General features: G+C 39.3%; 1 protein-coding gene across 6 annotated transcripts in view; it reads left to right on the forward strand.

The window, feature by feature from the left end:
• LRBA (LPS responsive beige-like anchor protein) overlaps positions 1-18419 on the forward strand; it is a 747733-nt gene that overhangs the window by 204599 nt on the left and 524715 nt on the right. For all 6 annotated transcript variants that reach the window (XM_051819347.2, XM_051819345.2, XM_051819348.2 and 3 more), the window contains exons 32-33: positions 16671-16749; positions 18220-18353. In XM_051819347.2, the coding sequence (XP_051675307.2) occupies positions 16671-16749; positions 18220-18353 (213 nt within the window). The remainder of the gene's footprint in view (positions 1-16670; positions 16750-18219; positions 18354-18419) is intronic.

Consider the following 18419-nt stretch of genomic DNA (forward strand, 5'->3'; position numbering starts at 1 on the left):
AGCTAGAAGATAGAAGATAGATAGAGGTTTTAATAAGAAAGGGAGGGGCTGGCGCCGTGGCTCACTTGGTTAATCCTCTGTCTGCGGTGCCAGTATCCCATATCGGGGCCAGTTCGACTCCCGGCTACTCCTCTTCCAATCCAGCTCTCTGGTATGATCTGGGAAAGCAGTAGAAGGTGGCTCAAGTGCTTGAGCTCCTACACCTGCATGGGAGACCTGGAAGAAGCTCCTGGCTCCTGGCTTTGGATCAGCACAGCTCTGGCCGTTGTGGCCACTTGGGGGGTGAACCAACGGAAGGAAGACCTTTCTCTCTGTCTCTGCCTCTCACTGTCTGTAACTCTACCTCTCAAATAAATAAATAAAAATCTTTAAAAAAAAAATAAGAAAGGGAATAGGGAACTGGGTAGTATGGCACTGTGGGTTAAGCTGCCCCCATGAATCCAACATCCCAAATAAGTTCCAATTTAAGTCCTGGCTGCTCTGATTCCTATCACGCTCCATACTAATGTGCCTGGAAAAGCAGTGGAAGATGGGCAAATACTTGGACCCCTGCTATGCACATGGAAGACCTGGATAGAGTTCAAGGCTCCTGGCTTTGGCCTGGTCCAAACCTGACCATTGTGGCCATTTGGGCAGTAAATCAGTGAATGGAAGATCTCCCTTGCTCGCTCTCTTTCTTTTTGTTAACTCTGCATTTTGTTCATTTGGTGCAGCAGTTAAGCTTGGGATGCACTGGGATGGGATTTGCTGAAAGATTGAGTGCAAAGTGCAGAGTTCTCATATTTTTCCAAGCCTTTATCCTTAGTTTTGCATATTATTAACTTCTTGCACTGATATTTAATGTTACATTTTTCCCATGTTAGAGGGAAATATGAAGGAAAATAAGTATAGAATAAAATTTTTCATGGTTTTAATTGTTCCCTTACACTCTCATGCCCCTTTTTTTTATATTGTAGCAGGAATAATTTGCTAATCTGTTTACGGTAGTGTATACACTATCTACTCTTCTATCCCCATGCAAAGTCCTTAAAAAAAATCAGCTGATTATTCTAGACCAGCTTCTTTCCCATTTTTGGAAAAAATACAATAATTATTAATGTCTATGAAACTCTTTACATACTGTCTTTTTAATTCAGTAATCGTGAATTCCTCAGTAAATTCCAAAGCAAATGTAGGAATTTCTGAATATACTGCTAAAATATTAAAATATTAAAATATTTTTGTCTTGTTTTGACTATATTGCCATTTAATTTCAACTTATAGAACAAAATAGGACCCTCTGAATACTTTTAAGTGTAGTTATACTTCAGATTTTTTTAAAAGTATTTTTTTTTGACAGGCAGAGTTAGACAGTGAGAGAGACAGAGAGAAAGGCCTTCCTTCCATTGGTTCACCCCCCAAAAGGATGCTACGACTGGCGCACTGTGCCCTTCCAAAGCCAGGAGCCAGATGCTTCCTCCTGGTCTCCCATGGGGTGCAGGGCCCAAGCACTTGGGCCACAGCAGAGAGCTGGAATGGAAGAGGAGCAAGCGGGACAGAACCGGCGCCCCAACCGGGACTAGAACCCGGAGTGCCGGTGCCACAGGTGGAGGATTAGCCAAGTGAGCCATGGCACCGGCCAAAAGTATATATATTTTTAAGATTTATTTATTTGAGAGGCAGAGTTAAAGAGAGAAGGAGAGAGCGAGAACGAGAGAGCGGCTGGTTCACTTCCCAAATGGCTGCAATGGCCAGAGATGAGCTGATCTGAAGCCAGGAGCCAGGAGCTTCTTCTGGGTCTCCCACATGGGTGCAGGGGCCCCAGCACCTGGGCCATCCTCTGCTGACCTCCCAGGCCATAGCTGTACTGGAAGAGGAGCAACCGGGACTAGAACCCGGCGCCCATATGGGATGCTGGCACTGCAGGTGGAGTGTTAACCAAGTGAGCCATGGCGCCGGCCCCCCTGGTTAGTCAATGTTAACTGATAAATTTTTGTTTTCTTGTTAGTGGATTATCTTGATTTAAATTATTTGCCTTTTTGTTCTTCCTCCTGTGTCCAGCAAGATTTGGGGAAAAAAATTATTTGAGGATGAATTGGTGGTGGTTGTAATGCTGAGTGGTGCAGTTTTATTCTTATCTGAGTAAGATAGGGATTAGTCTTGGTTTAGTCTTGGATTATTTTCTTTTTGTGAAAGGACTCCTACGTGTTCCTATGCATCAAGACATTTTCACCATGAAATGACTACAATGCCGAATTTTATTGGGAGTCAGCAACAAGAAATGGTCACTTAAATTCAGTAATGTATTATTGGTTAATAAAAAGTTTACCTGACAGTTTATTACTATAAGTAGAAATTTCCTTGGAAGATCCCTGTGAATATAAAACATAAAATCTGAGTATTATAGAAAAATTTAAGCTGTTTGGAAATTTTGATTTAATAATGGGATTTCTAAATTTTATAAGTGCTACAGTTATAGAGAAAGTAACACTGGATAGACCTCAGGCCTAGAAAAATAATTATAGGCTGTAAACTTCACAAAAGATCAAAGTTTTTTTTATTTAAATATTCTCACTAAAATAATTTTATAGCAAATTAAAATTAAAAAATTTGAACATTTGCATCTTAAGCTGTATATTAAAACTATGATTAATATACAAAGCTGTTTCAGTACACAGATATCACATTAAGCTTGAGAAACATGCTAGCTTCTCAGCATTTTGCAACAGAAAAATATAATTTAATAGCAGCAATGGTAAAATACTTTCCTTAGAGGAGAAGGTATATCTTTTGTGTATGAGTGTTTTCAAAGGAAATAAAATACAGGGTTTTATGAAACATATCAAAATCTGGAGGCCAGCGCCGTGGCTCAATAGGCTAATCTTCTGCCTGCGGCGCCGGCACACTGGGTTCTAGTCCCGGTCAGGGCGCCAGATTCTGTCCCGGTTGCCCCTCTTCCAGGCCAGCTCTCTGCTGTGGCCAGGGAGTGCAGTGGAGGATGGCCACCCGCGTGGGAGACCAGGAGAAGCACCTGGCTCCTGCCACCGGATCAGCGTGGTGCGCCGGCCGCAGTGGCTATTGGAGGGTGAACCACCGGCAAAAGGAAGACCTTTCTCTCTGTCTCTCTCTCTGTCAAAAAGAAAAAAAAGAAAATATGGAATTCTAAGTGATTCATAAGCAAAGATTTAATTACCTAGAATATAATATATGCTTTTGATATGTTAATATGCCATCATTCTATTAAATATGCTATGGTGTTTCTTCACCATGCTGTAAAGCATAAATGATTCAAAGAAAATTGAAGATAGCCTAGGAAAGGAACTAAGGAACTTAGTACATTGGTCTTTGATGATTTATATCTTGAGTATTTGCTAATGTGCAAAATTTACTAATTTGACTACTTGCCAGAATATCAGGCTCCTTTTTTTTTTTTTTAGTTTATCAGAGGCATGAACATTATAACTTGTATGTGTTTTTTTAATGTTAGGGCAAAATGTTTGAATCAAAACAATCTTTGTTTAATATAGTATTTAGCCCAAGAGGCTTATCTTTACTCACGTACTAAAAGTTTCACTTATGTAATGAGAAACTCTTAGTAGGCATATAAACCATCTCTCACGGAATTAACTGGTGATGAGGAGAGAATACAGTGTAACGGTAGCTAAGGGATGAAAATTGGCACTTGTTTTGATGTTTCTTTATTGCAAGACACGTTAGTTATTTAGGCCCTTAGGGACCTGAATAAGCAGTTGGCTTCTCCCAGGATAGATGCTAGGAAGATGACCCATTTGTGTTTTCCTTTTTGTTCTCTTGAATGTCTGGAAAACTGTCAGTTTGGAGGAGCCAGTTTATCAGTGCAAGGATAAGTAAAAGATAAGTCAATACCATCCCACATGTTTGGAAGTAGCTTCTGCGTTTATGTGTGCACCATCTGTTGGACATTTTAATGTTACATTGATTTGAAACATTTTTCATAAGCTTACATGAGTTGAAACAATGCAAAATATATTTGGGAACTATGTTTTCCATCTGGCAAGAATGAAGGTCAACATGTTGTAAAATTACTGATACCTTTAGTTTATTCTTTCAGGTAATTTCTTCTTTTCCTACAACTGTTGCTGGTTAATTTAGTCATCCTTGTTGGTCAGGTGTTGTATTACGATTTAAAAAGAACACTTTCTACCATATTCTTTTTTAGGCATTAAATTTGACATTTTTTTGGAAATAGTTTTTGTTGTTGTTTTATTTAGATCCAGCATTTTTCCTTCTCTTTTTCAGATTTATAATATGCACTTTGGCTCATTAAAATTTAGGTCTATTAGCACAATAAAACCCAATTTTGTTTTATAGCTACTATTTAAGACCTTACACAAACATGTTTTGGAGGTCATTTTTTCTTCTACTTTTAGGTAGGTGGAACCTTATGTTCCTTCTATTGGCTTCATAAAAATTCAGGAAAAACTATCAATACTACTTACTTAGAAAATATCTGACAAACTCAACACAAAGATGATCTTCAACAGCCAGATTAAAAAAATAAACCCGAGTAATATTTCATTAATATAAGTCAGTGTCTAAACATTGGTACAAGAATCACATTGCTGTCAAGAATTTAGAACATTTTCACTGAGTATAATTAAAATGATGGTTCCCTGAAGTATTGCACTGAGTGTTGTGCATGTATGGAGGGACTGGACCTGACTCTTAGAAATGCTGGATTCTACACTGTGAAACTTTTTTTCTTCTTCGCATTGTTTTGCCCTGTAATTAAAATTTTATTGTGAAAAATACAAAAATGGAAATGTTTTTATGATGAAATAGGAGTTGAAATATGTACATGAAAAATTGTAAGAATGAGTAAACGTGTACTTTAGCATCATTTTTAGATTGATCCTAGATGTTCTGAGAACTGGTCCCTTGGTTAGAGTTTCTGTGTACAGTTTTCAGATGAGCAGTACAGTGAGGAAGGGAGGTATACCAGGAAAGCAAATTTTCCAGTAAGATGAAAAGTCAACTCTGATTATCAAGGGAAATAGAAAGAAGTATACTGGGGAAAAGAAAGATTAACTCCAAATTTATTTTGTGTTAGGAATATGCTCCCTCTAAGAGGTGGGCTCAGTAATTATGCAGAAGTTAATTGTGGAAGATGCCGCACTGCTCACTTTCCCAAAGTAACAAGCCTGTGGGGATCACGTGGTCCAGAATTTCTGCATTCTCACGTTTGGTAGTCGGAACTGGTGATTATTGGTCAAGCACTGCCCAAGGACCAGGGAATATCCGAGTTACCCCAGATCCTTGCTGTTTCTTAATCAGTTAAATCCACAGAACTCCCAATTAGATCCTGGCTGTGCTTATCACCTAAAAGAGCAAGTTGAATCAGAATGCTGAGATATGACTGGAGTGAGCCTGAGGAATCTCTGAGACAAGTGTGAGGCAGTGACAAGGTTTTACTGGAAGTACTATCTTTTTCTTAGATGACAGTGGTTCGATTTACCAAACATTTATGGCTAGTTTTGTTTTTTACTAATGATAATTGAGGTTGGTAGAAATTCAGGTTTAAGAAAGTTTTGTTTATTTTTATTTGAAAGGCAGGGAGGGAGAGTGAGGGAGGGGGAGAGAGAGTGAGAGAAAGAAGGAGGGAGAGAGGGAAGAGGAGCTAGAGGAAGGGGGGGAGGGAGAGAGAGGCAGAGAGAGAGAGAGGCAGAGAGGTGTAGAGAGAGAAATACCACTTCCTAAATGCCTGCAATAGCTGTGGCTTGACCAGCTGAAGCCAGGAGCTAGGAACTTAACCCAGGTCTCCCATTTTGGTGCCAGAGTCCCAAGCTGTTGAGCCTCTAAAGTGTGCATTAGCAAGAAGTTGGAATCAGAATCAGAACTGTGACTCAAACCAGGGCACTCAAATATCAGATGCAGATGCCCAGGTAACATGTTAACTGCTGTACCCAGATGCCTATTCCTGCATATCCACTTTTTATAATATTTAAATCTAAGATTGAATATTTGTTTATTCAGTTTCTAGACTTTTCAACAGAATTTACTTTCGGTTTCTTAAGGTGTTCTTGGTGAATATTTTAAATGGTACTTTATAAGGTCCATCTCTTTTAAATTATCATATCTTTACATCATATGAATAATCCCTGAAGAAGTTTGATGTGCTTTCAGCCTGAAGTACAAATTAAAGCAAAACATGGTCATTTTGTTTAAATATTTTAAAAGAAGGAACTATCATTCATTCTATGAGTACCGTGGCTCTGTCCCTTTCTAAGAATGCTGGTTTAATCCTCAAAATAATTAGGTGAAGGAGACATCACTACTAATTTTATAGGTGGGGAAAATGAAGCCCAGAGAGTTTGAGTACCTTGTCCAAGGTTCGTAAGTAGCAGAGTCTGTGTGCAGACTCCTAACCCTAATGCTTCCCAAAACATGTCGGTCTATGACAGCCCCTTAAAGCGGTTGTTATAATCAAAGAGATTAACTTTGTAGTGAAAGAGTTAAGGGTAAGTTTGAAAATAATTTTTTTGTAGGTGATTGATGAAATGTTTTCTGCAGGGTAGCACATCTTTCCCCCAAAAATTGGTAATGGAAATTATGTAAGCGCTTGAGGCATGAGATGGCTTGAACAGTTAGCAGGATTTCCTTTATTTTTTTTAAATTTTTAAATTTTTTAATTTTTTTATTTATTTTTTATTTTTTTTATTTTTTTTGACAGGCAGAGTGGACAGTGAGAGAGAGAGACAGAGAGAAAGGTCTTCCTTTGCCGTTGGTTCACCCTCCAATGGCTGCCACGGCCGGCGCACCGCGCTGATCCGATGGCAGGAGCCAGGAGCCAGGTGCTTTTCCTGGTCTCCCATGGGGTGCAGGGCCCAAGCACCTGGGCCATCCTCCACTGCACTCCCTGGCCACAGCAGAGGGTTGGCCTGGAAGAGGGGCAACCGGGACAGAATCCGGCGCCCCAACCGGGACTAGAACCCGGTGTGCCGGCGCCGCTAGGCGGAGGATTAGCCTAGTGAGCCGCGGCGCCGGCCAGGATTTCCTTTAGATATGGTAAGAGAGACCTGGCACTTTTTTTTAAAAAGGAAGAAATAAAATGAGTTTCAGGCTAAGTTGAGTGAAAGAACTTCTTATATTTCTTGTGGGAATTTAATAGGTAAGTGATATATCGATAGCAATAGAAGGCTCTACAGAAAGTGGTTATCATGATTTACAAATATTTAGTGAATCACTCAGAAGAGCTCTATACTTTTTTCTGTAGTGCTTTGCAGGAGTGTGGGGAAGTAATGTTGGAGGATCCTACTGTATCTAAGTGCTTAACATAATTTTAAGTATTGTAATAATCAGTTAAAAAGGTGGTGTTATTTATGTTGTCTGTGTACACTGGTTCAGGTGGTTTTAAGAAGGCTCTAGAATTCTGCATGTTTAAAATTTACTACAGTCTTGAAAAGTATTTATAATGTATGATAAGGGGTAAATATTATTATAAATGCTTATAAGTCATAAAGAAAAAGATTCCAGTGAAAAGTTCAAAAGTTTAAAATAGTAATTTATATTCCTGTTTTGTAAATTGATCAGTGAATTGGGAAAATATCTCCAGTTTCAGTGGTAAATCTGAGACATGTAAGTTGTGTATTTTTTCTTGAAGGCAAATTGGTAATATATATCAACACTTAAGATGTGTATAAGTTGCATTCTAGAAAGTTACCTCAAGAAAAGGAAGGATTACAAGAAGACGTATGTAAACATATAGCAAAACATTGTTTCTATTGATGTCAAAATCCAGAGCTGGAAAGTAGTTAAAGTAGGAAAAAAAACCTGTATTCAAGACTATTGCAGTACTGAAGTTGAACATTAATGTAGAACTGGACTTAATTCTGAGTACAACATGGACAAGTGGGAAATGATAGCCAAGGCGTTATATGGGGGTTGTTGGATAAGTAGTGACCAAGAGGAAGCATCAAGGGTAGAAGTGGATTGTGGGTAACCCAGCTTACAGGATGCTGGATTAAGACAGGCCGGGGTGAGACATCACCAACTTGGAGGATGGTGGAGGAAAAGAAACTCCGTTAGCTGTTGAGAGTTATCATTTATGGAGAGAGAGGGTGGGAGAGGTGTGTTTCTTGATAATATAACTTAGCAGGGTTCTTGCTAAAACTGAATTTTCTAGGAAAGTAAGCAGACAGCCCTAGGAGAAAGTTCAGAAGACTAACTGAACTTTGGTCAAGCAAAGACTCTATGTAACTGGTCAAAAACTGAACAATTCAAATGAATATCCCTGAATGTAGGTTGGACTGTTATTTGCTCATCATTGGAAATGGTGTATGCTTCTTTGGAAGGAATCTTAACAAAACAGATGGGGAGAAAAAAAGAAAAAGGATTTCAATTAAATGATGCCCAATTTTGATTTGTTCTAGTACTGATAACAGTGACTTTGATCACTTAAAAAGTGGAAACTGACATTTTTGTGTGTGTGTGTGTGTGTGTTTTTTTTTAAGTGTTGTTTATTTATTTGAAAGTCAGAGTTGCAGAGAGAGAAGTCTTCCATCTGCTGGTTCATTCCCTCATTGGCCGCCATGGCTGGAGCTGAGCCTATCCAGTGCTCAGAGCCAGGAGCTTCCTCTGGGTCTTCCCACGTGGGTGCAGGAGCCCGAGGACTTGGGCCATCTTGTACTGCTTTCCCAGGCCATAGCAGAGAGCTGGATCAGAAGTGGAGCGGCTGGGTCTCGAACCAACGCCCACGTGGGATGCTGGCACTGCAGACGGTGGCTTAACCCGCTACGCCACAGCACCAGCCCCAAGTTTGTGTGTGTGTGTGTGTTTTAGGCAGAGTGGACAATGAGAGAGAGAGACAGAGAGAAAGGTCTTCCTTTGCCATTGGTTCACCCTCCAATGGCCGCCACGGCCGGCGCGCTGCGGCCGGCGCACCGCGCTGATCCAATGGCAGGAGCCAGGTGCTTCTCCTAGTCTCCCATGGGGTGCAGGGCCCAAGTACTTGGGCCATCCTCCACTGAACTCCCTGGCCACAGCAGAAAGCTGGCCTGGAAGAGGGGCAACCGGGACAGAATCCGGCGCCCCTACCGGGACTAGAACCTGGTGTGCCGGCGCCGCAAGGCAGAGGATTAGCCTAGTGAGCCGCGGCGCCGGCCAGTTTGTGTGTTTTTAAAGTTGCTCTTCTCCCTTTTTAATTTGTGTTTTGTGGGGAGATCCTTTGACATTATTTAAATATTTACTTTCTCAGATAGTCAATTTGTCCATTTCAATGTGACTTCATGCTTTCCCACTTTATTCAGTGAGTTATCAATTTTTATCATTAATTATTAAAATTTTATTCATTAGTTTTTACTTATTTGAAGTAAGGGAGAGAGAGAGAGAGAGAGAGAGAGAGAGAGAGAGAGAGAGAGATTGTTGATCTGCTAGTTCACTCTCCAAATGCCAGGCAGGGTATACCAGGCCTACACTGGGAGTTGGGAACTCAATCTGGGCCTCCTACATGAGCTGCAGGAACCCAAGAACTTGAGTCATAACCTTCTGCCTCCCAGGGTGTGCATTAGTAAGAAGCTATAATTGATACCAGAGATGACCTCCTAAAATTCATACAAAAATGTGGCCCTTTAGAGTTCCCCAGAAGTGCTATCTGGGATGCCATACGATTTCACGATGGGCTTATTAATAAATCCCCAATATTAATAAGCCTGAGAGGATTCTTGCCTAATATTTATAGAAGGATTCTAAATACTGGCACAGATAAACAAGGCAGCATGGTACATTTTAAGCCTTTATTTAGTGAGAAAGATGCATAGGAGAGTGAGAGCTTTATTAAGGGAGAGAGGTAAATATGGGTTCATACCGAGCACCAGGAACCAGCCACGTGGAGGAGCATCTAGGCCAGGAAGCCTAGGGCAGGTGGCCCAAAGGCCAAGAGCCCTGGAGGTGCAGAGCTACAGCCAGCCCCCTCCTGGCAAGAGGCCAACAAAGAAGAGAAGGGCGGGACGCACCTTGTCCCAGGCTGGTAACCCAAGGGGAGTGGTTAATTAATCTGATTGGCTGGTGGGTACCTAGGTGTGGCTAGGTAGGGGCGGGAGGTCACACAGGGGCGTGGTGAAGGTATCAGGGTGTGAGGTCACACAGGGGCATGGCAAAGGCGTGTATGCCTGCCTACTTCATACTCAGAAGCAGAGGTGGGACTTAAAAGTACTCAGGGGGCTGGCTAAGCCTCTGTCTGTGGCAGCTGTATCTCATATGGGTGCCAGTTCATGTTCAGGCTGCTCCTCTTCTCTTCCAGCTCTTTCCTTATGGGTGGGAGACCCAGAAGAAGCTCCTGGTTTCTGGCTTCGGATCAGCCCAGCTCCAGCCTTTGTGGCCGGGGAGTGAACCAGCAGATGGAAGGACCTTGTTCTCTCCCTCTCTTTCTCTGTAACTTTACCTCTCAAATAAATAAATAAATAAATAAATCTTTAAAAACAAAAAACAAGTACTCAGGTATTCCTACATGGGATGCATGTGTTGAAAGTTTATTAACCACTGCACCAAATACCTGGTCCTTGTTATTTATTTTGGTGCTTAGATTGTCATTGATTTGTCAGTAGGAGCTCCTTTAAGCTGGGTTGTGTGTCCTTGGGACATATGTCATTCCTTGGACACTGCTTTCTAGAAGGCACAAATCCATGCTTCCAGGTCCTTTTGTCTTTTTCTTCCAGAGATCATATTTTTCTTTTAGTGGAAAATAAAAAGAGCCAAAATATAGACAATTAGGTGTTAAGATGTTGCTGCTTCTAGATGCCCTCATTCGACAGACCTAGAGAAAATGGAATTAAAAGTATGAGTTTATTTTTGTGCAAAATAACATTTTCATAAGATGTAGGAAATGCATATAATGAAAAAATGTTAAAAATGAACTCACTTTTAATTCCCACATTCCATGAACTTTTAAAAGTTATCTTATGTTTATAGCACATATAAAAATGTGTGTTTTTATTCACATGCTTATTTCTATTGCCCTATGTTTTAGGATCAATGAATTCATATAGTTTTTTTTATTTTTTTTTTAAACTTTTATTTAATGCATATAATTTTCCAAAGTACGACTTATGGATTACAATGGCTTCCCCCCCATACCGTCCCTCCCACCCACAACCCTCCCCTTTCCCACTCCCTCTCCCCTTCCATTCACATCAAGATTCATTTTCGACTATCTTATTATACAGAAGATCAGCTTAGTATACATTAAGTATGGATTTCAACAGTTTGCTCCCACACAGAAACATAAAGTGAAAAATAATAGATGATTTTTTAAATGATGATGAAATCAGAGCAGACCTATTGTCATGTTTAATCCCAGTGAGAGTCAAGTTGGGAATTGATAATTTCTTTTCTTTTTTTTTTTTTTTTTTTACAGAGGATCAGTTTAGTATGCATTAAGTAAGGATTTCAACAGTTTGCACCCCCATAGAAACACAAGGTGAAATATATTGTTTGAGTACTCGTTATAGCATTAAATCTCAATGTACAGCACATTAAGGATAGAGATCCTACATGAGGAGTAAGTGCACAGTGACTCCTGTTGTTGACTTTACCAATTGACACTCCTGTCTATGGCATCAGTAATCTCCCTATGCTCCAGTCATGAGTTTCCAAGGCTATGGAAGCCCTCTGAGTTCTCCGACTCTTATCTTGTTTAGACAAGGTCATAGTCAAAGAGGAGGTTCTCTCCTCCCTTCAGAGAAAGGTACCTCCTTCTTTGATGACCTGTTCTTTCCACTGGGATCTCACTCGCAGAGATCTTTTGCCAGAGTGTCTTGGCTTTCCATGCCTGAAATACTCTCATGAGCTTTTCAGCCAGCTCCGAATGCCTTTAGGGCTGATTCTGAGGCCAGAGTGCTATTTAGGACATCTGCCATTCTATGAGTCTGCTGAGTAACTCACTTCCCATGTTGGATCACTCTCCCCTTTATTTACTCCATCAGTTAGCGTTAGCAGGTACTAGACTTGTCTATGTGCTCCCTTTGACTCCCAGTCCCTCCACCATGACCAACTGTGAACTGAAACTGATCACCTGGAACAGTGAGATGGCATTGGTACATGCCACCTCGATGGGATTGAATTGGAATCCCCTGGTATGCTTCCAACTCCACCACTTGGGGCAAGTCAGCCTGAGCATGTCCCAAATTATACATCTCTTCCCTCTCCCATTCCCACCACCATGTTCAACAGGGATCACATTTCAGTTAATTTTCAACACTTAAGAATAACTGTGCATCAATTACAGATCTAAACCAGTCATATTAAGTAGAACAGATAAAAAAACTACTAAGAGGGATAATGTATTAAGTTGTTCATTAACAGTCAGGGCTATGCTTGATCAGCATAGCCCTGACTGTTAATGAATTCATATAGTTAACATTGATTTCATATCATTATCTCACAGTTCTTATTTTTATCTTCTACTTAAATGACCTCCTCACACTGAGTGGGCCACTGTAGCCTCCCTCCTACCTGATGTGCTTGCTCTCCTTTTCTCAGCTATCTGCTTTGAGTCTGGCTCATGTAAGACAGTTTGGGAAAGAGGGCCCTTACTTTGTTTAATGCATGGTGTTTTTGAATTTTTGTCAGAATGAAAAAATTAACCGACTACAGTTGTGACACATGGTAATTGATTCCCAAAGCTCTGGACTTTTAAAAAAATCCAGTTACCTAAACTGTAGCAAATTGAGTAGTTATGACAAACAAGTCATTAGCAGTGTTACACTTATATTAGATTATACAATTGTGTTTCCTCTAGTTGTATAAGTTTGGGGATATAGACTGGCTAAATTAAGTTTTCAAATAGTTCCACAATTCTTCCCTAATTAATTAGACTGTTACCAAGCGTCAGATTTTGATTCTGTTGCTTTCCTGATTTTATCTGATCATGTTTTCTCACAAGTAAGTTTTAATTGCTAGCTGACTACAATTGTAAGATGCCTTTGTGACATGTGTTCTGATTTGAGCGTGCCATTATATGGAATAATGTATGTCATACCATGAAGAAATATGATTTTTTGGAAACTGTTGTTAGGGATTTCCTTAATTCTGGTTCTCTTAAAATGAACAATTATGCTTAGTGAAATAATTCAATACCAAAAAGACAAATATCATATATTTTCTCTGATATATAGTAGTTAATATAGAATACAAAACAAAAAATGCATAGGAATGAAATGGACATCTTGTGATTTGATTGCCATCTGTAGCTCTTGTCTATTTTTTTTACTTGTTGAATATTGTAATTAGTGATGCATTATGCTTTATTATTGAGTGGACTGCAATTATGTTTTTGCAAAAATTAAAGGAAAAAAGTAAAGGAAAGAGGGAGAGGGACTGAGGGAGAGAAACAGGAGAGGAAATATCGTTAACTTCTGTGAATTGTCATTATGAAGTACATGAAATCTATTCTTTATATTAACAAAAATTAAACTATATATAGTTTTTAATTTTTGTTAATATAAAAATGTTAATAAATTTTTGTTAATATAAAATTTTGTTTATATATATATAAAGAAAAATAAAAATAAAATGGGCCAAGGATTACACCTTTCTTGGCTTAGTGCTTTCTCTGCCTGACCTCATTTAAAGTCTGTCAATGCCTTCCAACCAAAGGCTAGTAGGACTATACCTTTGCTTCAGCAAGTTGATTTTAATACATTCTGTGTGTGAGAGCATTCACACAATTGGGGAACTTGAGACAACTCAGGAATAGACTGTTAACATTTATTATAAGGTTTGAGCTTGTATTAGGTGGTTTTGGTGAGGGATTAAGGAAATGGTGCTTCTGAATCAAACACTGTCAAGGAAGCAGGGGAAATTCTAGGATTAGATATCCTAACGTTATCTACAGGCAGGGAAGACTTTCCCAGGGCTAATGCCTTAATTTTTAAAGAAGCAGCAATTACTTCTTTCAAGGTTTGGATGTCTGATAGTTTTTGTTATTTGGACAGAGTTCATGTATTTGTGTTGTAACATTATTACAGTGATTTTATTTTTGTTTATGTTTTCTTTTTAAGATTTATTTATTTGAAAGGCAGAGTTACAGAGAGAGAGAGAGAGAGAGAGAGAGGGAGAGAAAGAGAGAGAAAGGCAGATCTTCCAGCTTCTGGTTCACTCCCTAAATGGCCCTGACAGCCAGGACTGAGCCAGGCTAAAACCAGGAGGCAGGACCTTCTTCGGGGTCTCCCACGTGGGTGCAAGGGTCCAAGCACTTGAGCCGTCCTCCACTGCTTTCCTAGGCACATTAGCAGGTAATTGGATCAGAGGTGTAGCAGCCCATATGGGATGCCAGCACTACAGGTTGGGGCTTTAACACACTGAACCACAGTGCCTGTCCCTGGTTTTTTTTTTTTGTTTTTATTTTTATGAGAGAGAAACCACAGGCACAAGAGCAAGCTCTCCCTGCCCTTCACTGGTTCACTCCCCACATACCCATAATATCCAGGGTTATCCAGGTCTTCCACGTGAGTTACAGGGACCTAGTACCTTGAGGCATCACCACTACCTTAAAGGATCTTCATTGGAGGAAGCTGGAGGCAGAAACTAGCGCTGGGACTTGAACCCATGAAATTTGACATGGAGTATGGAGGGTTTTAAGCAATGTTAATGGCTAGGCCAAATACCCTCCCTGTTTTTTAATTCTTCATAGTCACAGCCTATCTATTAAATTGTTTATATTCAATAAGAGAACACTAAGACCTAGTTTTCGGTTCCAAGTGAGCCGTTAACAACAGGGCCTAGCTGAGAGTTACTAGCCAGTTCCTGGATATCAGAGAGCTTCTTTCTCCCTTCTCATCTGTTTCCACTATCTTTCTCTCTGCCTCCTAGATGACCATTTATTTGTCTGTCTCTCTCTCTCTCTTTCCACATCATTTTGACTCACTGTAGGTGTTCGCAGCATACTCATGCCTGAAGTTTGGAGAACAGATCTACAGTATCAGAACTCTGATAGTGCATAGAGTCCAGGATCCTGTTTCTCTGCTTTGCGTATTCTTTGTTTTGCTTGCCTTCCTATGTTTGGCCTTTCTTACTCTGTCCCTAAATGGAATCATAATGTGATTTTAGCTTTTATTTACCCTAGCAATAAAAGTACCCTGTTAGGTTACTTCTTTCATGAATAGGAACTTCCTGAATTTCATCTACAAGTACAATGTATACATCTCCTGCACCTGTTTACTCCGGGTCTTTAAGGTAGCGTCCCTCTTGAATTCTAATGACTCTTATAGTCCCCATTGCCACAGAGGGCGATTTATCACTGCGTGTGTTCATTCTTCTTCTCCCTAATTTTGGCCTTGGAAAGCATGTGGCCCCTTCTATTTCTTCAGTTCATACTCTTATCTTAAATTGAATGATTCTATTCCTATATCTTGATTCTTTTTATTTTCATTTTTAGTTTGAAGAAAAACTAGTTTTTAAATTTTTAGTTTTTTTAAATTTTTAGTTTTAAAATTTAAAAGTTTATTAATGAGAACAGATTTCATAGATACAATTCTAAGATAACAGTACTTTCCTCCCTCCTTTTTTTCTCCCCCCCTTACTCCCCCTCCTTGCTTGCTTGCTTGCTTCCTTCCTTCCTTTTTTTTCTTTAATTTTGGCAAAGGCATAATTTGAGTCTACTCTATAATCACAGGCTGAATGTAACACTAATCATAATATTCAACAAGTAAAAAAATTAGTAAGACCCTGGTTCCACAGGAGTATTAAAAAGGTCTAAAAACAACTATCAAGTCTCACTTAGCTTGATGTCATGCCATTTGTCAATTTTCTTTTTTGTTCCCTGTGTTTCTGGATCTTTTCCAAGAAATCTTTGCCTATGCCAATGTCTTGAAGTTTCTTGGATGATTCCCTCTAGTATTTTGATGGTATCAGGTTCATAGTTTTAGATCTTAATCATTTTGAGGGTATTTTTATATAAGGTGTAAGGTAGGGTTCTTTTTTTTTTTTTTTTTTTTTTTTGACAGGCAGAGTTGACAGAGAGAGAGAGACAGAGAGAAAGGTCTTCCTTTTCTGTTGGTTCACCCCCAAATGGCTGCTCCAGTGGCGTGCTGCGGCCAGCGCACTGGCTGATCCGGAGCCAGGAAGAGGCAAAGAAAGAGATCTTCCACCAACCTGTTAACTCCCCAGTTGGTTAGGGCTGGGCCAGGCTGAAGCTGAGAGCCGCGATCTCCATCTGGCTCCCTCTCATGAATGGCAGGGGACCAAGTACTTGGGCTGTCTCCTGCTGTTTTCCCAGGTGCATTAGCAGGGTGCTGGATCAGAAGTTGAACTGATGGGACGTGAACCTGCCCACTTAGATGGGCTGTTGGTCTTGCAGGTAGTAGAGCTGTACCATAACTCTGTTTCAATTAAAAGAATGCTTCTGCTTATAAATTTCTGTTGACATTTGGTGTTGAATAGAAGGAACTATGAACCCAATTTTGTGAATGTGAACTTAATCCTCTGTTACCTGTTCAAACCATGGATAGAAGAATTGCTTGGCATAGTTGAGCTTGTAACTGAGATCTATATATGAGAAGATTCAAGCAAAAACAGTGTTTGCCTTTTCATGTTTTATAAAGAATAATTTTATAATATGCATTGTAATATGTTTTTGATGACTGGCATGAAGACATGTTTTTGTTTGAATCTATGTATCTAAAACAGAGTTCACGTAAATGGTTATTTTTCTGTTACAGGTAATGGATCATCTAATGCAAGATTGCCTTCAGTTCCAACAGTTGGATCAGTTCCACAAGATCCAGTTTCTAATATGAGGTATTTCAGTATCTAAGTTGGATATTGTTTTTATATGTATCAAAGTATCCAGCTACATTTTGTTTTCTGCTCTCCTGATCACTGACTCTCTTTCCCTTTCTGCCCCACCTTGCCATGCCTTGTGATTCCTTTCCTTCCCTCCTTCTTGCCTTCCTTCATTCTTTTTTCTTTTTTCTGCTGTGCCTGAATTCCTGACATTTAGTGGCTTGGGAATATTTTATCAGTTCATTTTACTTTAAAAGATTATGAAATGTAGGTACATGAGAAATTTGTGATAAATAGTAAATGCATGTGAATAAATCATTTTCTAACTTATATTTCAAGTGATTTGAAATTAAACATTTGGATTTCTTTGTTTCTATTCTGTAAAAATGATGAAATTTTAAGTGACAGCCAGTCAACCAAAGCCACAGTGATACTGAGTTGTAGATAGATTTTTTTTTCACTTACCTTGTTTAATTGGTGTTATGCATTTCAAATTCTAATTTGGTGTTGATGAATGTGTTGTCCACCATTAGAGACTTAGTGGTCAGAGAGTTCTTGGTTTTTCCTGCTACAATTAGAAATGCTATAGCATCCCTTAGGTATAGGCTTATGGTATCATCCAGAGAGTAAAGGTTCTGTGAGATACATTGAGAAAGATAAGATTAAGGGTAGTACCTGTGAAGAGATAGTTACTGACAACACAGCTGTCCCTAAAATTTTCAGTAGCAACTGCTATCTTGTCATATGAGCTAAAAGTACCTGTAGTGTGAGTAGTAGATAAGTGGCTGTTTGTATATATGTTTGGTTTCTAAGTTGGAAACTAAAACTGATACCTCTGATTTTCCTGAAATGCAGGAGGTTTTTTTTCCCCCCAAAAGGTCATAAAAATATCCATGTGGGTTTTTTTTTTGCATGAATATATGTACCTAAAGTCACAAAGACACAGTATTAACATGTAACTTGAAATAATTATAAATGTACCTATACAGTATAAGTAGATGAAAAGTCCCTCAGATTTTTCATTAGGACTTCAACAAAAATGAATATGAACTGCTTCTTTCAGTTCATAAACCTTTATTGAGTCTATACTATATGCTACAGCTGGGAACTTGGAAATAAGACCTGTTCTTCAATTCAGGCTGCTGATGGTTTAGTGGTGAACAGACACATTTGCTTAAGAACTGAGTTTATTAATATTATAATGGGACTAAAATGCAAGTACTCTGATATGATAAGTTAATCCTTGCAATGAGACTGGTGTAGGAATGGTTATTAACCAGACTGTTTGGCAGGGTTGGGGGTCATAAGATAGAGTGGGATAAAAAGGGAAATTCAGGCTGAAAGAGTGCTATATTTAGCAGGAATGCCTCCTTTGGTCAATTTTTATTTTATACCTAATTTTACTGAAATAACATCCTTCATTTTAAAAACTAGAAAATTGAAACATTCCATTGACTACTTCAGATAACAACATCTTTCTCTTAGTATTACAGAGAGGCTTGAGCATGCTTTGGAAAAGGCAGCTCCTCTTCTGCGAGAGATTTTTGTAGATTTTGCACCTTTTCTTTCTCGGACACTTTTGGGTAGCCATGGACAAGAACTGCTTATAGAAGGAACAAGTAAGTACTTTTTCTTTGTTTCATTTATATATATTTGCATTTCAATGTTAGAAACTTAAATGAATA

This window comes from Oryctolagus cuniculus, chromosome 8 (genome assembly GCF_964237555.1).
Source record: "Oryctolagus cuniculus chromosome 8, mOryCun1.1, whole genome shotgun sequence".
Classification (NCBI taxonomy): Eukaryota; Metazoa; Chordata; class Mammalia; order Lagomorpha; family Leporidae; genus Oryctolagus; species Oryctolagus cuniculus.